Source organism: Toxotes jaculatrix, chromosome 13 (genome assembly GCF_017976425.1).
Source record: "Toxotes jaculatrix isolate fToxJac2 chromosome 13, fToxJac2.pri, whole genome shotgun sequence".
NCBI lineage: Eukaryota > Metazoa > Chordata > Actinopteri > Toxotidae > Toxotes > Toxotes jaculatrix.
Window position 1 is genome coordinate 20005525 of NC_054406.1, and position 25485 is coordinate 20031009.

Below are 25485 nucleotides of genomic sequence, written 5' to 3' on the forward strand. Positions count from 1 at the left end.
TTGAAATAAAGGTATAACTCTGGGTCTTGGTTCAGGTCTTGAATTTGTCATTTTCCTAGTTATAACTGGTCTCAGCTTTAGGCCCCAGTACATAGGTACGACGTTATATGCTATTCACTGCAATACCATTCTGAAGCAAGAAAACTGGTAAACTGTCCGCTCCACAACTCCTACTGACACAACTCCACTTTGCTGTGTTCTGGATTACGACTATCTGAACTGCCCAGTTCATTTGGGAACTACTATACCAGCCACACTCATCAGTATCGTATTGGGAAAAGGCAGAGCTGATCTTGGTATGAACAGGTAAAACAGATAATGTATTAAACTTCATGATATGATGTCAAGTGCTCTTCTGCTGGTAACTGGCTGCAATTTGTGTTGCTGTCATTAAACACGTAATGCCTCATCGGGAAGTACAACGTACTTGTGTTTTGTGCTGGTGGGCTGTCGTGCCTAATTCTTGTTCTTCTAATATATTTTGATGCTGTTCCCAGATTTTTGTGTTTCCAGACACTGATATGTGAGGTTGTTTTCTGGGCTACACCCCTTCAGCAAAACCTAAGGGAAATAATACAATGTTATTTAAGACAATAGTGTTCTTTCAACTTTGTGACAACAGTTTGTGTTTGGCTCTTTCCTGTTGCAACATGACAATGCCCTGCGCACCAGAAGGGGGGACCAGGAGCGGACTTTCTCTCCCGTTTCATCAGAGTCCCATAAAAATACTCCTGTCCCATCCCATTCTCAAGAAAGAATAAAAAAACAAATTCCATCTTGCCCACTTCTGTTGACTTTTTTCCTTTCCTGTCCCAGTCCATGTGTGTAATTGCTAGGGGGAACCAGGGGACATGCCCCCCCTTCCCAATGTACAAAAGAGGGAAATTTGACCCCTCCCAAAAGAAGAAGATACTCCACATTACAGTAAAAGGACAACAGAGGCAAAAGAGGCCAACAGAAAGCAGTCTGATAAAATGTGGGTGTCATGTTGTGTGTGTTTTTATTATTTCAGAGTTTGTCAAGGCAAAAAAAAAAAGTTTATAGAGCTAACATTGGTAATCTTGGATCACCAGTATCAGGAAGCTGGTTACCACCTGTCTCTGTTAACACTGAGATATCCAGCTATGAGCATAGGAGATGGGATGCTAACCGCTACATGACAAACCACATAATCAGAACCATGAATGAAGAACTGAGATGAGATAAAACATAATTCAGCCCTGACTAAATATCAAAATTTTGTACTGAGCATCCATACACAACCAGATACATTACCCTCAACCCCAGCCCTCCACACAGTCACTCCACACTCTGTCCCCCCAAAGTCTGAGTGAAGATTTTGCCCTTGTCCCAGTCACGTGATGAAGAGTGAAATTGACTCCCATCCCGCGGGAATCCCACAGGAATTCCACGACCCACAGGATTCCCATAAAAGTGTCAGCCTCTACTGTGCACAGAGCTAGGACCATAAAGAAAAGGTTTTCCCAGTTTGGTTCTGAAGAACTTGACAAGCCTGCACAGAGCCTGGACCCGAACCCCATCCAACACTGGGATGAAGCGGTAAGCCAACTGCAGAACAGACCTTATCGCCCACTGTTGGACCTCACTAATGCTCTTAAGGCAGAATGGGAGCAAATACCCACAACCAAGCTCCACCATCCAGCAGGAGATTAATGGAAAGATTTGGAAAGATATGTTCAGCTTTCACATAGAGGTGTAATGTTTGCATGTCCACATACTTTTGGCAGTGTTTTTTCAAAAGTGAGTAAACCTTTTTGTGAAGCTGAACCGAGCGCGTCTCTTTGTCGTTCAAAGAAGAAATGCCACAAAAACATGACTTGTATTTGAGTCTGGCTTGGGCAAGACCAGTCGGGTTCAGATGGGTTCAGCCGGGTTCAGGTCTCAGCTTGAGGCCTGTGCAGAACCCTAGCACACACACACACACACACACACACACACACACACACACACACACACACACACACACATGCAGCACAGAGCATATTCCCACATACTTTTGCTTCCAACCAATTTCGTGCAATGTGCAAACATGCTGTAACTGTCCCAACCAATTCAAAGCACTCCTCTCTCTCATTCTCTGGTTTTGATCACTCATCCTCTCTCTCTCTGTCTCTCTCCACCCTCTCTCTCTCTCTCTCGCGCTCTCAGTCTGTTTCTCATTGTGAGGGAATGTGGCGTCTGTCTCATTGTCACAGACGCTGGGAAACAAGAAGCCTCATCTCCCTGATCACCCTTATCCTCATCTGATGCTCTCCCCTTCCCTCCCTTTACTCTGTCTCACACACACAGACACAGACAGACACAGACACACACACACACACACTCACACCACACAGACAGACACACTCACACCGCACAGACATGGCTTTATTGACTTATTCATGCATGGGTTTGTTTCGGGGGCAGAGCTCCTGTCTGCCAGTCTGACAGACACCCTGTGAACCCTCGAGACTCCCCTCCCCATCTCTCTCTCTCTCTCCACACTCACACAATCACACAAACTCACATCATCCCATCCTCCCCCCTGCCCCCCCACTAACCCGAGCATGGCACAGGGAGTACTCATAGAGCAACCGGGGTTCACTCAGGTTTCTCCTCCATCATTTCCCTCCTCCTCTGTTGTTTCCCTCCTCCTCTTCACTTTTTACTTCTCTTTTCCCTCTATGCCGGGGAGAAGGCGAAGGTATGCCCACATTTCCCAGAACAAAGACAGCCCAATTAAGTCAGTTTGAGTTAAGGTCTGTGTGGCAGAGAAGGATTGGAAGCGAGGAAGCTAAAGAGAGAAAGCAACGGCGGAGGAGCGAACGGTGAGGAGAGGGGAAGAGAGAGACAGTCTAACGAACAGGGAAAAGAGGGGGTAAAAAAAAAGTAGAAGAAGAAAAAAAAAGAAGAAGCGCGCAAGTCACTTTGTAGCGGAAGCGGGTCGACTTCGTTTTTAGCTCCTCAATAGGAGACTATGAAATATTAATAACTGCTCCAGCCATATACTTCAGAGGCCTATGGTAAAACTTAAAGTCTAATGAGACGCCGCTCATGAATTGCTAATGGAGATGCTGGAATGTGTGTTTTTTGTGTGAGTTTGAGTGTCTGCACATGTGTGTATGTGTGAGTGGGGGGGGGGGGGTCAAGTTGGTAGCTGGGGGGGTGGAGCATAGCAGAGCATTCAGCCTTTCAAAGAGCAGACGAGAAACTTCATTAGAGGCTTGAAGTTCCTCCTGCTGCACATCTAAGCATTGTCGCATTTTCTTGAACTGAGAAGCGACTTGACTGTTCTCGTCGGTTGAACCGCTAACAAAGTTTGAAACTGTCCTGTTCATTGAAACATTGAAAAATTGAAATTTTTTCTTTTTTGTTTGTTTGTTTTTTTTTTTTTTGTGGGTGTGTGTCAATCTTTTGTGACATCTCCATTCTTTTATTTGTAGTTAGACTCGCATGTATGTTGAAGGACATAAATTGCCACAAGAATGAAATGTTTCCTTTAGAATTGTCTTCTTCTTCTTCTTCCTCCTCCATCCTGCACCTTCACCATGAGATTTCAAAATGCTGCTTTTAAGTAAGGGTTTCAAGCGTCGATACTTTCATATGATCGAGCAGTTTCACCAAGAAGGGATTTTTTTGTCACGACTTGGGCAAGGACTTGGACCCAAATGCACGACCCCACAGATGAAATCAAAAATAATAGTTTTCATTCTAACAAAGTAGCAAAATAAGGATCACCCATAAAGGGGAAAAAGTCACAAAAACAAAAAATGCAAATGCAAAATCACTCTTAGAGAGGAGACGGAACAAGGAGCTAAAACCAAACAAGAAACAAAGTAACAAATAAATACACAACCTGACTGGGGATACAATGACGAGAGGCAAGATAAGAAACAAGAGACAAGGCAAAAGACACGACAAGGGCAGGAGACAAAAACAAACTGACAAGAACACTACGAGACTTAAATACGCAAGGCAATGGGCAACAGGTGAAACCTATTAGGGTGGGGCAGACAATCACAAAGGTGGGAAACAAGACAAAGACAGGAAGTAGAACAAGACAAGATACACAAGGGCAATGATTTTAAAATAAAACAGGAACCATAAACAAAACTTAACAAACTAAACAAGAGTCCACAGTCATACTGGCAGCTCTGTGAGCCTGTACTTTGGCACAATGATTTTGCTAACACGCTGATGCTGATGATTACCCTGTTCACCATCTTAGTTAAGTGACTTACATGCTAACAGTTGCTAATCAGAACTAAACACACAGCACAGCTAAGGCTGATGGGAATGTCATTGATTTTGCAGGTGTATATTATCTAACTGGAGATGTATCATTCTATTTGATTAGGTCTATGGTACACTGTGTTGTCTTTAACATAGGACACACATTAGGACATATGCATACAAGTGTTGACAAATACAATAATCCTTACCTTTTTTTCTAACTTTCTAACAAGTTACCCTTTAGGAGTGGTTTATAAGCTGTAAGTAAGAGCTTCCTTAATGATTCAATTATACATTCACTGATGCTTCATATGAAACTTTTGTGTTTCCAGGTTGTAAAAAATCTTCCTGGCTGGTGTTGATCCTCCTCTAGCAGCTGCTTTGTCGTTTTATCTGCTCAGCCTCTGAACCACAATCCATTTACATTTACAGCTGCAGACTTGTTGGATTACTGTAAAAACCCTTTGTCACAGGTTTGTAGATCACTTACCCACCTCCACTTTAAAACTTTTGCCCCTATCTCAGTGACTTAATTAACATGTGTAACTGTAGATTTGGTGTTTATTACCCTTTACTAATGACTTACTGTCATTTATAACTGGATTATTAGGGAGTGAATAACTCATGAGCATTAATTAGTGACTTGGCTGTTACTGAAATTTTTCACAAGCTGACAGCCCAAAGGTTTCTGTCATTAATGGCTTATAACTTTTCTATAAAGTATTACTAAATGCTTTATCGACAAGGCCATTGGTTGAAAGTTATAAACCCTTTAAACTGTGTCTTTCTGTATGAATAAGTGGTACCTAATATTCCACTAAATGAAAATACTATGTATTCTAGAAACTAACAATCCCTGTTCCACGTCAGCAGGCTCTGTATTCCTCTGTACCTCTCATGTTGGTCTCCAGCCCAGATATTTCGTACAGCAGTGAAGTACCTGGCCGAGTCTCCTGGTCTAATCCGTGCCAGAGCCGGCAGGCCTCACAGAGCCTTGCGTAACCGAGTGTAATGGCAGGGCTGAGCCATCAGCTGGGGGATTGTGGGCCGTGTGCAGGCTGGGGCTGAGGGGAGCCCAGGGGTGTCGCCCTACACCACAGTGTTGCTTACTGACCTCATTTCTCACTTCCCTGAAACTCCCCTGACAGGGCACTGATGTTGAGATGGTGCGGCTGGGCTGAGCCGAGCAGCACACTTAGATAAACCGGTACTTTATCAAAAATCAAGTATAACCAAGCCAGTGTCTTCCACTGATATCTAATGGATTGATTACAAATTTATTATAGGGTTGATCAATACCATATTGGGCATCTGAAAATAATGAAGAGAATAAATTACCCTGAATTGATCCAAATAAGCTATTTTGATCAGATTTCCATATGCATGGCTGTTTATTATTAGTAAGGGCCAATTAGTAATTAGGAGCAGGAGCAGCAGGAGAATACTGTGTTAGTGCTTGAGCACACTCTAATGAAAGAATAAAAAGAATTTTCAGTTATTATTTCATTGAGAAAGTAGGCTACATCCACACGCTGCAATTTGGAGGTGTTGCTAAATATGTGAAGTGGAGGCGATTTATTTCTGAGCACCACTGGAGTGTTTTCTGCCTCATCTCCAACGGGCTAATGTGTGTTTAAATACATTTAATATTGGGAGAAAATCTCGTCTACTAGCAAGTTTATAAAATGGTTTGATCAGTGTTCAGGGCAATGAAAACCCATATTAATCAAACCAGGCACCGGAAAGAGGTGGTAAGGTCAAACACCTAACTAATGGTTTATAACAGACTATAACGTAGTTGTAAGCAGGTTTTTATTAATGTATTTGCTAAGAACTGTAACACCTCCCATAAGCGGACACAGGCGCATAAACAGACAATGAATGACAATATAGTAAAAGACAGCCGAGATAATAAAAATATGTGGAGATGTTATAATTATTGAAAAATACAGAACATTAATAAAAACACCTGAAAATGTCCTGATAGATGTTTATAACATACATTATAGTGAGTCTGAGAGAGAATCTGAAACAGATGATACTTTTTTGCATGATAAATGACTTACAATCAATTTTAAAAATTGCTGACAAGTAATGTTTTGTCAAACAATGAACTGATTAACTAATGTTTCAGCACTAATATATACATATCTGTAGCTATTTTAAGTATAAACAAATGTGAACTCATGAGTCTTCTGGAAAGCTGTGTCAATAAGACGTTTTAGAGGCATTTCATGTCCTCAACACTGACTGCTGCACAGACTGAGACGTTTATCAAAATTATTATGTCAATCCTGCATCGTTATTCATAAAACTAATACATCCCTATCTCTATTTATTACACTACCTCTTTATCAACAAGAAAAAAAAGTTTTCTGCCTCACATAAGCAAAAAACTATTTTCTGACTCTGTGGGAATCTCACTGAAATGTGCCACTTTCCAGTCTATCTAATTCAATACGTTGTCATTTGCATAAAAATGCATGGATGGTAAGTCAGCTGCTCCATTAGCATGCTATTGTATGAAAGAGGAGGGGAGCTATCTGTGGATAACGTATACAGTGTGGTCTATTTGTGTGTTTGTCATCTGCTCTACATATATGTCTGTTGACATGTGACTGAACAAATGGGCGTGATTTGTTAATGTGGATCTATCTATCTCACCGTGAGTGCTTACGCAAGTTGGTGCATGTGTGTCACATATGCATAGTAAATATGTTGCATAGGGATGTGTAGGAGTTCATTACTCTGTGTGTGTGTGTGTGTGTGTGGAGGGGAGGAGGGGTGCAGCCTTTCCGCATGAGTGGGGCTGTCAGTGGGCATCAGTCAGCCAGGCAGCGACAGGCGGAGCAGATCATTAGCAGAGACGGAGAAGGAAAGGGAAAGAGAGGGAAAGGGAGAATGGGGAAGGCGAGGGAGAGAGGGAGTGCAGGGACAGAGCGGAGGGAAGGCCTCAGTGCTGCGTCTTTAATATCTGTCTTGCGAGAATCACACAGACAGGCCTGCACACTGCACAGTCACGCAACCACAGTGCTATATGGCCATGCTGTCCTCCTCTGTCCGAAAAGGTTCATTACTGTGGACCATAGGTGTACTGCTAAATGAGCGGAACGGAAACACATCGATCATTTTTCTCCAAGTGACAAAAAAATATTCTCAAAATCTGGCTAAAATTCATATATATTTTTTAAACACTTGAAGAGTCAATCATTGCTAAAGCGTATGTCAGGGAGCCAATAAAAACAAATGGAATGGTCTGAGATGTCATACTGACATTTACCGTCTATTGATTGATTGACAACATGCAAAAAAGGTTTCCATGGTAACCTATGTAGTAGCCTATGTTTTCTATGTTAGCTAACTTTAACTACTAAAGATGAAAACGAAGGAAAACATTGTTTTGCTCATTGCTCAATTTTCTGACAGTTTTTTAAAATTGTGCACAGCCTATTAAACTTGGAGCCTGTTGGAAATAATAGATTACTTGCTAGTGTTGATCACATGTTCAAACATTCATTCATTTTCTATACCGCTTGATCCGTCAGGGTTGCAGGGAGCTGGAGCCTATCCCAGCTGACTATGGGCGAGAGGCTGGGTACTCCTTAGACTGGTTGCCAGTCAATCACAGGGCTGACACACAAAGACAGACAACCACCTAACCCTAACCCCTAACCCCATGTTCAATCAACAGCTCATTAATCAGTGAAGATTTTGGGTAACTAAAAAAAAAACAGATAAAGAAGAACAGGTTTACAAAAATACAGAATGGTCAGAACCAATGATTGTATATAAAGATGGACAGCGTGTCTCCACTTCCTCCCACTGAACAAAAATGAAGCCAAAAGTCCCCAGTATCAAGTTCCCACCCATATACCTGCCCAACTCAAACGCAGTCAATCACAGCTGTCAATCATGACGTCACACCCCCTTTATATAAGCATCAAATAACTAACACTTGAACATACATCAGCATGATAAGAACTACCTAAAATGACATGACATGAAACCATTCTTTGGAAAAATTTATTTGATTCGTACTTCTTTTTATGTCCGAGCCACAAATGTGGAAGGGGCGGGGTTTATGACCTATACCGCAGCCGGCCACCAGGGGATTTGGGCTTCACTGTTGGGTAGCCATCGTGTTGTCCATCTTTACATACAGTGATTGGTCAAAATCAGTGAAGCGGAGGTTGAGATATCTTGATTTTTTTTTTTTTTCCCCAAAGCACCAAAACTCCTGGATCCTACAGTTTCCATGACGCATGTTTCACTATTGGTATTTATGTTGTCTGAGGTAGACAACACTTTAAGGCACAGAGTGCACTGGTGTAACCTCATTTATAACCACAGTCAATTAAACACAGCACAAAGTCCTTGCTGGGCCTCATTACAAAAAACAACCTGCCATAATGCTGACTGTTTTGGGAAACACCTGAAAAATAGAGGTGTATGATATTTAGTCTAGATATGTCTCATTTGCTAAACAGGGCTATGAAGAGAAGAGAAATGAAGCATAATTGTGTAATCCCATAAAATGTCACATGAGAATCAATTATCATGTGTTCTCAGTAAATTAGCAAAATTGCAAACTGTGCTAACAAATAAAATATCACCTCAGACGTGTGTTTAGCAACACCTAGCAACTGGTGACAACCCGCTGCAAACTTTGTCAGCAGTCTCAAATGTTTTTTTTTTTTTTTAAATTTCACACCATATTCAGTAACTAGTCTCTATCTGTTGTCTCTCCTACACAGTATAGAGGAAGAACTTGTTTAATTCCACCTCTCTCCTCCACATCTCGACTGTTTTGCATTTTGTCCTTACATCGTTCGCCGGCTGGGCCCATAACTCTTCTTTTAGTGCTGCGTCTTGCGGTGACCACCTTCCACTCAACAACACCATTAAACAGGCAGATTAATGCTGCTATTAAATCCACACATCGACTTTGGTGGCACTCATCATAGACAGTATATATGACTAGCAGTATCAAGGATTTGATGAAGTCAGACTTTCAGAGGGCCAATAAATCAGTTAGGGAGGCACAATCTAACACTTCACAAGGTTCGGGCTGACAAAGAAGGAAACAGATACTGCACAAATAAGGCTTTGCAGAAAGTAAACATAATAGTGTTTTTGGGCTGTGCAAACCTATAACATCATATACCACACTAACAGTAGCAGTGAACTTTGACTACGGAGTTGCATATGACTAGGTCTTCTCTTCAGGAACAAACAGACGATCATTTTCATTGCTGTATGTTAGTAGTATAGTTAGATTGACCTGTTTGGGGCCCCTGGAGCAAAGCGTGCATTGTGTACATACACATATGGCAGCTTTGCCCAGACAGCCAGAGATCAGCCAGTATACCAGGTATTCTGTGTGTTAGTTTCCAGTATTTTTATTAAACATAACTTTATTTAGGAATATGTACCATGTGAGCATAATATAATAAAAACTAGAAAACTATAATACCGGTAGTATGACTAGATTTTGACAGAGGCTCCCTATACAAGGCAAAATTAGCTAACACTGCACAACCACTTTAGTTAATACGGTACATTAGTGGTGCATATTCCCTAACAAATTTGCAATAATCAAATCACTAAACACCATGACATGCACATGAACCTGGGACTTTTGAAGCCCCTGGGGTCTTGGTCATTATAAGTTATTTTCTTCTTGGCTGATACATGTGATTACCCAACAACTAATAGGTCTATCTGCATTTGACTGCCTTGCTGAAATCTAATTTTCCCCCTTCATTGATGGATCTGTTAACAAGACATCGGAGACACTAAAAAGCCATGCCAGTGGCCCTTTAGAGACTGAAATGGTTATTAAAGCCAACAATATGAAAGCACTGGACAATACCAACAACACTGTTATGGTCTGACGAGTCTTAGATTAAGGGTTAAAATATACTTAATAATAAAGTTTTTCCTGGGGCTGGCACTAAAAGCAAGGCCTGTTTATATTTAATATAAATATTAAATATAAACAGGCTCAGCCTCTTGGGAGCATGAATGTGCTCAGCAAAAATCGCATAAATTAATTCCAAGGCAAACGCAATACCTTAGATTTTTAAATAAATTCAGCATTTTTAGCCTTGAGAAAGTGTTGCATCTTGCTCTGCACCACTCCCAAATGTTTTCAAACCGCTTTTCATTCACTTCAATGGGCAATGTTGTTTAGATTCTTAATGTTATATCTTATGTTCAAAAAACTGAGGTGAGGTGGTTCTAAAACAAAGCTAAAGGAAACGTGTTCTTTCTAAAATGAATGTGTTCAGTAAAATTTTGTCCACTATACTGTGATTTCATGTGTACAAAACGTGGCCTAACTATGGTGCTAAGACTGTGGAAAAGTCACAAGCAAACCAAAATTATTCACACTATTTATAACAAAACAAAATTTTAAGTTAATCTGGGTAGTTCTTATTGATAACCCATAGTGTTGGATGTGCAATTTGATAAACATCTCCATCCTTAGGCTCAGGTGCTAACGGAGCAAAAACTAGTGTTAGCTAGACGGCAACAAGTCACACATTCACAATCACATTAGTTGTTTTGCTAAATTAGCTGTTGGCTAATAGCCAGCTACGAGAGCCAAGCATTCTCAGTCAACAAAACAATGTTTTGAAGGCTATGAAACAATCCTTTTTCTGTCTAGGTAATCTAATTGGACACAAATCAACCTTATCAGAAAATTCACTTAACAGAACAGTCTTTTTATTTATCTGTTCGTGCTGTTAGCTTTACATTTACCCATTATTTGTGCACAGCCAGTTCTCCACATGCCAGAGGTGGTTGTTGTGACTCAATTGAAAAGCCTCAGATGTACGTTGAACTGGCTCATCTGTAAGTGAATTCACCTTTGAGAGAGTCATTTTTAAAGCATGCCAGTCATGAGCGATGAGGGTCTGCACTGTAGGAGAATAATAAATCAAGCCCTGCTAGTGGTGACCAAACATACTGTGGACCTTATGCTAAGCTAGGTCACTGCTGGCCACGGTTGAATTATTATCCTCATAAAACTTTGCAGCACATCTATTTTCTCTCTCAAAAGCAGGACTACAATACTCAAAAGTACATCTAAATCAAATAAATTCTACCAGACGCAGACTATTGTGGATTTAAGAGCAATTTCTGTGGGGGACCAGACTTAATCTACGGCCACAGATTAGAATTTCTTTACTTGAGCTCGAAGCGATGGAAGCCACAGCAGAGAGACAGAGGACAACAGGACAGAGCTTAGATTACAGAGGAATGGGGAGGGAGGAAGACAGAGAGGGGAGAAACAAAGAGACAGAAAAAGTCTGGAGTTCATTCGAGACTAGCTGTCGTCAGGCACGGCGTCAGCCATCACATGGGCAGAATGCTAAACGCCGAGCTCTGAATCCTGACCTATTTTCATCAAACTGACACAGAAATCCACTGAGGGCTGCTAACCTCTGTCTGCCTCCTGGACCGCCCTCAGCAGGCCATCTCTCTCACACACACACACACACGCACGCACGCACACACACACACACACTCAATATGTACAGTCTGTACATACCATAATGTAAATTTGCTTATCTGCGATTTAAAGCAGCTTAATAATGTTTGATTAATAATCTACAAAATGACTAGACATTTTTCTACTCATCTCTGGCTTGAAAGGCTTTTATTGTAATTTGTCCAAACATGCCGTAGGACTGCTGAATATTCATTAGTAAAAATACTCTTCTCTGACCCTCCTTTGTGCTGACAATAGACAGTAGGCGCGTTGCTCTTTTACTGTGTCTAGGCTCGCCTTGACATCGTTAGCAGGCACCTTCGCAAGCGCAGCGACAGCTTTAACAGACTTTTTACAAAGACAATGAACAAATAACTCTGGTTGAAACAAGGCAAGTGATCCCGCTCTTAAGACACTAATGGCTTTAATTTTCAACTAGCTTTTATCAACTATGATCAAAGAGCAATTACAGACATCTTTAATGAAAATAGATTTAATTGCCAGCAAATGAATGGGACTTGACTGATGCTAAACAAAACCTGAACTACACTGAGCACAAAACGCATTAAGGGTGATTGATAGTACAGTAAAATGATGGAGTGTAGCTATTCACTAACATGTTCTGTTGTACTATGGTAACCATTAATTTTCCTTAAAAAAAAGTACGCTTTTAAACACGTGTACATCAGTGTCCAAATCTTTTTCTGTATGCCATGTATATGTGAGTAGGTGTGTCTTTGTGATATTTGATCATCAGCATGTCTGACATCTCGAAACTGCCACATAAGGCTACCTGTTCTGTTTATGGACAAGTTACATTCATAAAAATGTCACCTAAGAGTAAAAAGAGGATATTTCACTCCACGAAGCTTCAAGCCCTGCTGACGAAAATCGTGAGAAGTAAACAATACATTTAGTAGTGTCAGTAGTCATGTTAGGAAATGTTCCTACAGCTGTTAGCATCATCTCAGAGTCGTAATTTGACAAAACATAGAGAAGGATTGGTTTGACGTTAAAAAAAAATGTCTTGCTAAAGCAAAACCATGAAATTTTGTGCAGACGTACGTAAGCTGACTTTTGTGGCTGTGAGTGAAAGGTCTCGACAACTATTGGATGGACTGACTGTTCATGTCTCCCTTAGGAGAAACTGCCATTTCTGTCCAATGGTTAATTTTTAAAGTACTTTTAAAGTACTGGTTAGTACCAGGAGTAACAACGCTTGAAAATGCAAAATGGAAAATGGTAAAATAGTATTAAAATGAAGGCACTGCTGTGCAAAAGTAGATCCTCACAGAGCTGCTAGTTCGGCTTCATCAAACACGTGTTCCTTCTCTCTTTGTAAAGAGGCTCCCTCTTCGTACGTGACCACACAACAGGCCTTGACCATTCAAGAATTGTGTTTGCATTAAGAAAATTCTCACTGGTGAATGCAGCACCACTGAAAAAGGATTCCTTTTGTACCAGCAGTTCTTGGACAAAGACCAACAAGTGCATACTGTACATTTTTCATCATGAAAGCTCTTACCCAGCTGTGTTGGCGCCTTCCTCACCTCACTGGTTTGCAGAACTACTGATTTCCTTTTCCTCATTCTCAAGTCAGAGATCTAAGTGCGAGATTTACAAACACTATGTCCAGTGAGCTGCATGTCCACATTCTCTCATTTTCTTAGTCTTGTAAATTTCACCAACAAAAAAAAAGCCCTACTTAAAAGCTCCCTGGTGAAAAAGAGATGTCATGAGTGGATCGATTCGGAAAGCACGAATACCATTTCCAAGCAACTATCCGTCTTTGACTTGACAATAACAGGCTACAGCTAATTACTGTTTCTAAAAGTACAAGCAGCACAAAGACTATTATCAGCAGAAGGGTGGATACTATATACATTTTAATGCACATAAATCTTGCCTCTGCATGACCAACAAATATTTAAGTGCGATATTTAGACAATGATAAGTTGAGGTAGGTTAGCTTACACTCCATCTGCGGAGGAGACTGTCCCATTCCCACTGACTTAGGCATTGTACATTTGTTCTGAATGACTGAATTTAATTCCAGCATCTGGTGCAATCACCTGTGGGAAATCTCTGAACAGTAAATTCACTGTGAAATACCAGGCTATTATTTAAATGCAACATAAGTGTGATAGTGCTTGTTAAGCGGCAGCGGTTCTCTTGTTTTTACATGCCCTCCCCACCTCAACTCTACACAAAATCTGGGGTTGAAAAGCTATGATCCAGGCTGTCCAGCATGGCGCTGAGAGCTTCACTCTCCAGCAGCATTAATCACAGAGCTGCTGTCCTCCGACTGATTACCTGCCATCAATCTTAGTTTGCTGAGCCCTCCAACAGGAGAAAGCCCTCATGAAGATCTGATTAAAAATGTAAGTGACTCATAATAAGAGCACATGCCTGGCCTCGGAGTCGATACTCTGTGATAGTCATAAGCTCTGAGAGGGATTTATCAACTCATCTCCAACTGTCCATTCACCTGCTCTCACAAAGATCCAGCCCTGATCTCAGAGAGGAGACCTGCTGCACAGAGGTGGGGTCTGGAACAGAACCAGCGGAGATCTGTGTGTCTGTGTGTGTGTGTGTGTGTGTGTGTGTGCGTGTGTGGTAGTCATTTGCAGCTGCAGACAGGAGGGGGAGTGACTTTGAGAGTGTCTGAGAGGCACATCCTGCCTGCAATTAAGGTGGAATCAGAGAGAGATCTGTGCTGCCTTGATAATGAGCCTCATCTGAATTATTAACTAGAGCTGTACCCCCTGGACCTGGACTCCCATCAGGCCTAGCTACACAACAACAAGAGCAGATGCACACACACACACACACACCATCTTCAGATCCATACAAACCTCTATCAAACCCATTTTAGCGTGTGCAGGAACTCAAAAACTAATCCCATTTGCAGTAAAAATAAGGGCAACACATTACTTGAAGTGGTGCTCATAAGGCATTGCATCAAAAGCCCATTATAAACACACTGTGAGTGCATGATGATTTATTAAAATTGGTACATAGTATAATGAGAACAATATGCAGAAAGTTAGGGGGTTGAATACTTTATGAAGCAACTGTGTCATTAATCACATTAAAATTTAGAGCAATTTCAGATGCATGATTACATTATAACATTTTATTCTCTGATACCAGTGGGGTTATAATCAGGTTGTTGCTGGCGTGGATTGATGGATTGGGGTTGTTAGGATGAATGTATTTCAAATGTGTGATGTTTAACTTTAAAGGTTTGTCTCAAAGTGTGAAATCAAACATTTTCTGCCTGTTTCACATCACTACTCTTGTTTTGTGTAGCTAATTATAGCAGAAATATGAAGAATTCAGTGATTTACAATACGCTTCTCATAGCTTTCACTCTTCTTAACATCAAATCATGTACAGGGTACTAAATGTTTTTATAAATTTTCACCTGCATGCTATACAGTTTTTGGCAGCCGCTGGTTTCCCGTGATTTCTGTATAGTACAAAAATCAATGACTCACGTGTTTTACATTACAAGTAGATATTTTGCAAATCATGGTGTTGTGTTTTAGAAATGTGAATAACTCCAACAAATGTCAATTATCGTGTGTCCAAATCTGATTTTTAGGAAAAGTGACAGCCCGAACCTGCATTGATTTCTGTCCCTGTTACATTATCACTAAGGGGGTAATACAATGATTGATCTCAAACATCTGTACTGCATTACCTCACAGCAATAGTGTATCTAGTGACAAACAAATACAGGCTTATGTTCTGCTGTGTAGGATTATATAACTCCAGCATTTTCATATCATACCGAAGTGAATGGAGACCAATGGCTGTCTGGAAGGAGGGAAACATACATCAAATATCAAAAATTGTATAGTATGCATTTGGAGATGCAACAGTCTTAATAGTACATGATTTCTTGCTAGGGTGCGGAAACATGCAAACACAGTGGTCACGTGACAGGATAAATCATGTGGCCTTTATACATAGGAATGTCTGATTTCACAATTTAAAATACCCTCCAAAGTTAAGGCTCAAGGAGTTACTGTCATTGATTATGTAACTCAAGTAAGTTTTAAGAGTCTGCTAAGAGATTTTCATGTCTTATAGAAATGAGTGAAAACCAATGGCTGCCTGGAGCAGTAGAAAATACAAACACAGCTCTCAAACACAACAGCATGGCTGTGGAAAAAGCTTTAGTTGAGATGCAACCTTGTGTGATCTGTAGAAAATTAGCAAAAATGAAATATACTGATTTGGGAAAAATGAGTAAAAATGAGCAAAACCCCCTGGTGTGGTCCTTTAAGGCCTTTACAGCAGTGCAACAACATTACGTGCTGACCTGTTCCTGAGTCACAGTCTGACAGTCAGTTCAGAGGACTGAATGTTTTTTGACTAGCGCTCTGCTCATCGTCCGAGCCAGACACCAGAACATTTTGAAGCCCTTAGGTCTGGTAGACAACATGGAGAGAATGTGTGCTGGGCCGACATTTTACGACACACCACCAGGCACGATTCCCAAGATCCGCCTGCCTCACTGACTGTTGTGTGTCTGGACTCGGTTTTCTCTCTGGAATTTCCGTCTGTAGAGTGTTTCTCAACATTTTATTCCAGCTGATTTATTCCAACTGATTGAAGTGTGAGGGCTGAGGGCGAGAATATTATGTTCTATTCTAACCAGTATGACTCATTTAAGCAGAGAACACCCCGCCTCCACTGCCGGTGCATCCCTTGTTTACATCCCAGCCCTTCTCCAGATTGAAGTGATATCTGCCCGCGTTCTATTCAATTGCTTTTTGTAGCTCGGCATCAACTGACAAGACGACTGATCCTCTCAGATCAAAATCTGTCCATCTCTGCATGGCCTCCTTTCCATTCAAGACCTCAGCGACTCTTCCCAACTGTTTTCTCTCCATTCACAGGACTGATCAGATGAGGTTTACCATAGTCTCAGCTTCAACAACCAACCCCCTTCTCCTTCCAAATTCCTCTTCCCATTCCCCACCCCCAGTTAACCCAGCGCCAAGCCCGCCAACTCAAGAGCTGCCTCTCCTTCTGCTGCGCCTTTGTGATAATAACAATAAATGTGTAGCGGTGCAGAGGGCTTTCTGTTGAGCCAGCGCCAGGCCGGCTGGCACAGGGAACCCTCTAAGCCTGTTCCACCATCTCCAACCAATTCCCCTCTGTCTCGGCTGGCGCTGGAGCATCACAGGCATTAAGGCTGCTATCAATGTGCTCAGCAGCAGGGGCCACCGCCACCACTTTCGCACTCACTCTATCTTTTCTCTTTCTGCCTCTATCCCTCTCCCACTCAATTCTGAATCCAATTCAAAAAAGGTTTCATTGGCAGGACAAATAATACCTTGTTCTTCAAAATGTCTCTTTGCCTCCTCTTTTTTTTCTCTCTCTGTCTCTCTCTCTCTCTGTGCTGTGCACCTTATTCTCCTTTTCCTGTGAAGGGAGTCTCAGCAGAACAAGTTGGTGACCATCAGCGTGGGCGGTAATACTTTTCGTGAAGTGCTTTGTGATGCATTACAAGCAGATTAGGAGCATATTAGAGGTAAAGATCCACTTTTACTCTCAGCTATCAGGGATACATTAGAAGGTAAACCAACCTAAAGTCAATCTGATTATTTTAAAGGCTGATGTAAATCTTATAAGATTTTTATTAACTTTGTTTTTCAGGATTATAAAAGTGATTTTCACCACCAAAAACATTTTATGTTTTGCATTTATTATGTTGTCTTTTGAGTAATTTGTAAAAATGTCAAAAACAAGCAACCAGCAACCAATTAACACCAGTTAAGTTTTGGTATATTGCCAATAGATTGACATTCTTAAGACTGTTATTGGAGGGGGTTATTGAAGGTTTACCTGGTCAGGCCTTAAAGCTAATGAAAACAGGATGTTGAGTCTTGCGCTTATTAAATCTGGATAAAAATTAAATATTCATGACCAAATAAGCAGCACCTCAGTGCCACCCACTTCAAAACAGGGAGACCAGCATGGAAAATACAAAAATACAGACATCTCTCATGGGAAATAACTGAAATAACTTTGTCAGCTTATTATGAGTTCATGTAGCATCCCATCGCTTATAATAAGAAGCTGATTGAGAAAATAGGTTTTCAGGGTCTTTAAATTCTTTCTCTTCCTCCGCTCCTTCCTAACAACTGGCTGCTAATCCTTAGGTTTGGTTGATCTCCTTCTGAGGTACTGTGTATATACAGTACATTCACATGTGTAAACTGAGACCCCAACCTAACTTGTACCCACAGATACAATGTATTTTTTCTTTATTTCATCCACTGCCAGCTATTAGCTTAACACACTTAATGAAACGCCTTGGCTACATTGGCTGTGTCTGAGAGTGCAGAGTGCCCTGTAACTTTATGCCCTATACAGTAACCTCAAACCGAAAAAAAACTCCATAACATGATAGCATGTACAGTAGTTTCTCAGTTCGTGCATCTACTTGCTGACAACTGGCAACATCAGAGGGACAACCAGAGAAATTTCCAAATAAATGACATTTGAAATACGCAAAACCCACAAGACACCTCAAACCCAACCTAAAATCTAATACTTCAGTGTCAGAAGGTTTGGTTCAGATGCAGAAATCGTTTTAACAGAAGTCTGTGTGGACATCCAGCTTCAAACTGGTCTGACACTTCTGAGACTGGTGCGTTCATGAGCTAATATGTAGACTGAAAAAAAATATCTTCCTTTACACAGATTTATATAATGTAATGCTCACAAATGTTTGCAGCTGACTGTCTGTGTTAGATACCAAAAAAAAAGAGAAAACTCTCACCATGTGACAAATACTGGACCAGGTTAAAGATAAAAAAACAGGATTTTGTCCTTTTCTGAATTTATAATTGATCTTCATCAGTCGTACTGCTTGTCTGTCGTGTGCTCATTATATCACAGTCTGATTACAACAGTTTTACACCCACATTGTGCCTTTAACATTCTGCTTTGTGAAGCCTTCAGGTAGAGTCAGTGAGCTCCTACCTGCCTGCCTGGTGCTGAATCTGTGTACAGTACAGCCTGCAGACAGGCCACAGCTCAGCACATTCATTCCCACGCACAACCACTTGTGAAATGAACATAACTCTGTGTGTGTGTGTGTTTGTGTGAGTGCATACCCCCCACCACCACCACTGCCGTGACCACCTACAGAACTGAACTTACTTCATATGACCAAACACAGCCTCCCACCTCAGATGCAATAACAAACATGGCCAAAACACTTGACCGCAATTACTGAACCACAGTCAGAGAAATCCATACGTAGTCATCATGGCAACCCTGCTGCCAGTTGCTTAAGCAACACCGTGTGCGTTTATGTGTATGTGTGCGCGTGACCACAATCAAAGCAATCCATACACTACCACTGGAGACAAGAAGTGTGTGAACGTGTGAAAGAAAGCCAATCTACCACCGTAGCCTTAGCACTTGACACTTAGACAAGTGAGAGACACCTCGGCAGTGTGTGGGTACAGTATGTGTATGAGTGTGGTATTAAGAGGCAGGAGAAGCTGCTGGCCCAGATGAAGACAAAGAGCCCAGCGGCTGAATTGAGCAGCAGCTCTCAGACAGGATTACACAACAGCTCTTAAAGACTGCTTTTAATAGCAGGACTCTGACTGGATCTTATTTCCCTCCCACTTATCCCATCCAGCCATCCATCCACATACACCCCCCCCCCCCCCCCCCCCCACCCCACCCCAACATACACACACACCCTTAACCCCCTTCTGTGGTGTTCAATCTAAACAGAAACATAAAGGAATGTGTGATATATTGTATGAAAGTGTGTGTGTTTGTGAGGGATTCTGTACCTCCGTGCTTCAAATCTCATTAAAATTGTTGCCAAATGTTACAGTTCAACATGTGCGTCAACATGTGCGTGCATGTGTGTGTGTCTCTCCCTCTCTTTTTTTTTTTTCTTGTTGGTTGAGGAGTGTTATTATGATTAAATCAAGTTGTTTTTCGCTTCGACTTGGAGCCTCTCTCCACCAATCGGCTTCCTTGCCATATACTGACCAATCAAAACCTCCGCACAGAGCTGGAATGGGAAGCAGGCACCAAGCTGGGCATCCCTGGGCAGCACAAACACTGCCCCGGGAATTAAACCCCTGATTTAAATGCAATTTTAAAAGCCCCACCATACCATAAAGATTGGACAGGGGCTGTTGCTGCTCTGCTCAGATCTAAATCAAATGGTGATTTTATTGAGATTAATCTGTGTCTTAATACTGCTCAACTGGAGGCTGGTATTGAGCCAAATGAGATGTCGGGGCAAGGGGAAAGCACTGAATAAACCTTGTGTGCGAGAGAGAAAAGGACGGAGACAGTGGCACTTCACATTAAAATATTCTGTAAGGATATGATCACATTATAGGAGAAGCAGATAGAGGATCAACTCAGTGTCACACACTCAGATGGTGTAAAATGCCTGTTAATCCCACTGCAGCTTGTGTTTCTCCTTTTTCTGTATTGTTTCCGCCTGTTTTCGAAAAGCAGAGCACACAGAAAAGTAAACTGCAACTTAAAGAGCATCTTAAAGGGGAAGCCCCACAATTTCACGCATGATGTTCAGTTTGCTCGCCATGTGGAGGATTATGTAGGCTGTAAAAATAAATAGATAAAAAAGGTTGCATAACATCTTCTGTGTCTCTGGAGGGATCTTTAAAGTTTGGGGGAAAAAAAAAACCCTGATGATGTCACAGTGATGTCGTCGGGGTTATCCCTGTGTTAAGCCTGTGTTGTAAAGTGGATGTGTGGAGTTTGAAAGAAGCGTGTTTCATTAAGGAAACTGTAGGATCTAGCCTTTCTGGAGCTCGGTCCAAACTGAGGACAAAAAAAAAAACCTCTGCCTCTGCTGCTTTCATTGTGACCATTCTTTTCTTTATCGTGTCTCTTTAAACATGCTTCCTGGCTGCCTTTAAGATTATTTTTTATGTTTAATGGTGTGTCTCTTTTTAAAGTTCCCAGATGGGGCAATGCCAGTAAATGTTAAAACCGCCTGTCAAATGAAACAAGCAGGGAGTTATTGAGGCTGTTGGACTTAACAATGTGTATCTGTTGTGAAATTCCAATTAATGGCAGTATTGACTCTTTGGTTAAACTCCCACTACAAACAGAATACCATAAAAGATGAGGGGAAACACAGCAAACAGATTTTCTCATTTTTTCCTTTCCTAAAACAGTCTTTTGCAAATTTAAATATGACTGGAGGCCCAGTTTGACCAGTCTTGATTGATGTGTTTAATGGAACGTTTAATGCCAGAAGACCAGATGGAGATTTGCCAGATACTGGAGCACAGTCTGGATTCACGTACAATCTCAACTTAAAATCTCAGCAGCCGAGCTGATTTTTAATATCCACCTTCCTTTTGAATTTACAAAAACAGAAATGGTGACACCTGGAAGGAAAACTTTGTCGGACATAAATAATAGTGTGAGGTGGAGCTATAGATACAGATACAGTACAGGGCTTGGAAACAAAAGACCATTAATCCTCACACAGAATGGGTGGTAAACTTAAGTAGATTACAACAACCAATCTATTAGATTAACCTCATATTAATTTGAATTTAAGGGATAATCTGTAGTTACATCTGTTTGCTGTGACGCCCCATGTAATCATCTCTTGTTATTGTCCTTTTAAACCCCTCGCCTTGTGCCATGCTTTCGCTCAGCCTGTGCGTAATTCAACGTGCGCACAATGAATAGCAGGGGGGCGGGGTGGCTCCAAACGCTTTATCCCGAGCACCAAACCGGAGGCATGGGTGACGCTCCAGCCGAGGAGCTGCAAATCGGACCGGAGGCACACTTTGTCCCCGGTGTGACCCGGCAACGCAGAGAAATATAGGCTCGAAACCAGACACTTTACGAATGCGTCACAACGCGTAATAGTTGCCCATCCAAAGGGAACCGTGAACAGAAGGCGTTTGACTCCGTGTGGCTTTTCCTATATGCACAGGCTGCAATCCCTAAATACGATGAACCCAGTGAACCCTTCCCCAACCATGCTCACCGCCCCTTTCCACACACTGTACTGTGGAGTGACACGGGGACACGCCACTGACATAAATTGCTGGAACCAAGGGTCAATTATGTGGCTTTGAAATATGCAGAAAAGGAGTTATGCTGCAGACACGGGCTGAGGCTAAATATAGTGTAGCTTCTCCACTAAAACCTTCACCATGTGGTGTTAGAAAATTCTTTCATGTGGCCTACCTTCCATCCGGCTGAACTATTGCTGTCGCCTTTATCCTTGAAATAAGGAACAAAGCGAACCATCCAGTCATAAATTTGGGACAGGGTGAGTCTCTTTTCCGGGGCGCTCTCGATGGCACGGGTGATGAGGTCTGCATACGACAGGTTTCCCCACGCGTTCCGCCGGGAGGACTTGGCTTTGCGCAGCTGGCCGGCCACGTCGAGCGCAGCCCCGGACATGCAGGCAGGAGCGGCCACGACGGGGGCCGGGGCGCCGGCTGGATGCTTGATCTCCGCCGGTGCGCCGCCTTTTCTCTCGGCCCGGCACGCGGGCACGTTGTACTGCTCCACTTTGACCGATGCCAGGGCCAGACCCCGGCTCGCCTCTTCTCCCCCGGGGAAATCCTCTGGACACGGCAGCGGCCAGGTGCACGACCGCGACCGACCGTGAGGCTCAAATTCCGAATCGATATCAACCTGATGCGCATCCATACCGCTGTTCTCCATCATCATCAGCATGTTGATCTCCCGCTGAATAGATGTCAAAACCAGGCAAGGTCACTATAACAAAAAAGCTTGTCAATTGTGATGTCTTCCGGGGAGTTAAAATGCCCAAACTGGTCCCTTGTACAAAATAAAAAATAATAAAATCGGGTTGTTTCACACACAGAGATGATCAACCAGTATGAAAAAGCCGGCAGCGGTGTGGGATATTATCATTCTCCTCAGTGCAACAATGTGGCACCACATCAGGACAGAAGAAGGTGTATCCGAGGCACCATCAACAGTATCAGTCTCTCTTCCATGTTAATTGCACAACACCGGCTGTGTGGCTGCATGCAGGACCGAGTGACGGTCAATCATCCATTATGAAAGCCAGACACACTTGGAGAATGTCTCTGTGCTCGCTCCGGCTGCAGCAACAGTTGATCCTTTTGACAGATGAGGTCCGGCGCAGGTTAAAAGGATCGCTTATCGAACTCCCCCAAATTAATTGACTTTTATATTTTCTTTTTTCTCCAGGCTCTGACCCCAAGCTTTTACTACCGTCTCTCTGCAGATTGGTTGGTGACCGGCTTCAGCTGAAACTCACTGCGAGCGCAATTACTCCTGTAGAAACAGAAACAGACTCTAATGAATCATTTATATGAAGCCGTGAATTTCCAGACGAGGAAAAAAGCCCCTCGTGGATTTGATTTGGAGCATCCTCCGTGTCTCCTCTGAGCGCTGCCAGACGCTTCACTTGGTGTAGTAGATATTTCTACCTTTGTCTTCAGCTGTTCTGTTCACATGTCACATGGGTACCGTGTCCCTGCCTATTGCTCTGCCCTTATACTACGAGCCTGTGTCTCTCTGAAGGCTTCAAGCCACTTAACTGTAGCCTGAAATAAAGTGGAATAAGTGCTGCTTCCATATAATTGGACGCCGCCTGGATCAAGTCACTCCCTCCAGAACAGGTTTCCAGAGGAGGAGGAGGAGGAGGAGGGTGTGTGTGTGTGCATGTGCGTGTGTGTGTGTGGCTGGAGTGATACTCCCAACAATACAATTTCCAAACCTAGTCATTTATATACAGCATATTCAGACAAATTCAGCCACATTTCTTTTTTTTTTCATACGACAATCACCAAGTTTTAATTCAATTACTGCAAATGAAAGAAATCGGTGAACTTTATTTTAATGCTTCGTTTTGTTTTTTGTGTTTTTTTTAATAGCCTAATTAGCCACAGATAGCTGCATCCAATCAATTAAAACCAGCCTCTTCAAAGAAACTCGTCGCTTTTAATATGTTTTAACGTTTGAGATTCTGCCTGACTGTTTTCAAGGAAACTCCAAAGGCAAGAACCTATACTTTTCATCTGTAAATCCTTATGAAGGTTAAATTCGGTGTGTCTATGAAGTTCAGATTAATGAGGCAGCCTACAGCTTCATAGGATGCAGCCTTGATTTATATTATTTATAATTTATAGTGACCTTTGGTCAACATTTATGTGTTTTCTAATGTAGTAATCCATAAGTAAGACTCCTTGTACAGGGTCTGTGTATATAATGAGTAGTGAATAGAGTCCTCCCAACACACCCCCACCACCAAAAGGAGCTTTTTTTTTTTTTAATTATTTGGATTTTTCTTTCTTTCTTTTTTGTATTTATTTTATTATTATTCTGTATTTATTTATACTTACAGTAAAGTCTGTTTCAAAGCCTTCTCCACACTAACAGGAACACAGTTCTGGGGTAGAAATGCTTTCATTTGCTTGACATTATATCAGCAATGAGAACATCTTTACTGACGAGAACATAAATATTGGATAGCTATACAAAATGCTGAGGTATGTTCACTGACTGACTGTTTGTTTGTTTCACGTCCAGTGGCAGCATTTTTAAAATTACTGCTTCAGATGTTATCTACACATGACAGCTATGGTTAAAGTTAGGGGAAGAATGTGGCCATGGGACATAAACTGTGGTAAAGGTATGGTCAGGGCTGGGGAATTAAAACCCTTGGTGAAGGTCAGGGAAAGATTGTGGTTATGGTTAATAAAAGGGCAAACTTTAATTACATCCTGACCTCCGCACCCTTATAAAACATGTCTTATTAAAAACATGAAACATTCTGAGAACATTTCCTCGTTTTCCTCAATAGCTCCATTTTGATCAAATAGTTTTAGGAGCTATGGAGTCATGAGGACTGAATGCAGAAACTAAAAGTCCCCTTTTGTGCGTTTGCACACTCAAGTTGGTCTGGCTTTGACCAATGAGAGACATTCAATGTCACGGATTCCACCCCTTGGGCATCAAAACGTACTCCTCCTCAGAGCCAGGCTTTTTTGTTTTTTTGGAGCCAGGAACTATGGCAGAGGAACTTCATTTAGACCCTGGTTCCTCCAGTTCAAACACTTTCCAACTGAGTTCCTGAAATTGCTCGCATGTGCCTGAAAAAGTTCCTGCAATAGAAATGGGTGTAATGGAAGCTACAGCCCTGCTTTCTCCCCACTTAAACTTACTGCTGCACATGTCCACCATCAGAGGGCTCAACACTGTTCACATTTCACTTGCTTTATAAATCACTACTGTTTTCATTTCTGGATTTTTATTTTGTTTTTAATCTGTTTTTTTCCCTTCTTATTACTTAGGGCTGGTGCAACCACCTAATCTATCTTAATGTAAAAAACTGTGTATTATACTAAAATCAGGCTAATTATCCGATGGGGTGATTCTTCCTGTCCACAAAGCGCACAACATCACAGCCGCATGATTTAAACTCATTAGGTCAAAGAATCAAACTACAAACTCCCCTCGCTCTCTTTGTCGCACACCATTGCCTTTGGTGGGTCTGAGTCCATAAAGCGGGCTCCATCAATAGCTGCTCTGTGTGCTGTAAGCTCCTCTGGAAACCCCCAACACTGATAGAGGCTGCCACTCTCTGACAGCCGGTTGTCAGTGACAACCATAACCTCAAATGCACCTAAATGGAATGCTTTCATGAGGACTAAATGGGCCTATCAACATGAAGAGAGCGAACGCTCAGTGTTTGTGTG

At 41.9% G+C, this 25485-nt stretch overlaps 1 protein-coding gene across 2 annotated transcripts in view; it reads right to left on the bottom strand.

The window, feature by feature from the left end:
- foxo6b (forkhead box O6 b) overlaps nt 1-22604 on the bottom strand; it is a 40139-nt gene extending 17535 nt beyond the window's left edge. For both annotated transcript variants that reach the window (XM_041053367.1, XM_041053366.1), the window contains exon 1: nt 21971-22604. In XM_041053367.1, coding sequence (XP_040909301.1) covers nt 21971-22468 — 498 coding nt within the window. In that variant the 5' untranslated portion in view covers nt 22469-22604. The remainder of the gene's footprint in view (nt 1-21970) is intronic.
- Between the last annotated feature and the right edge of the window lie 2881 nt (nt 22605-25485).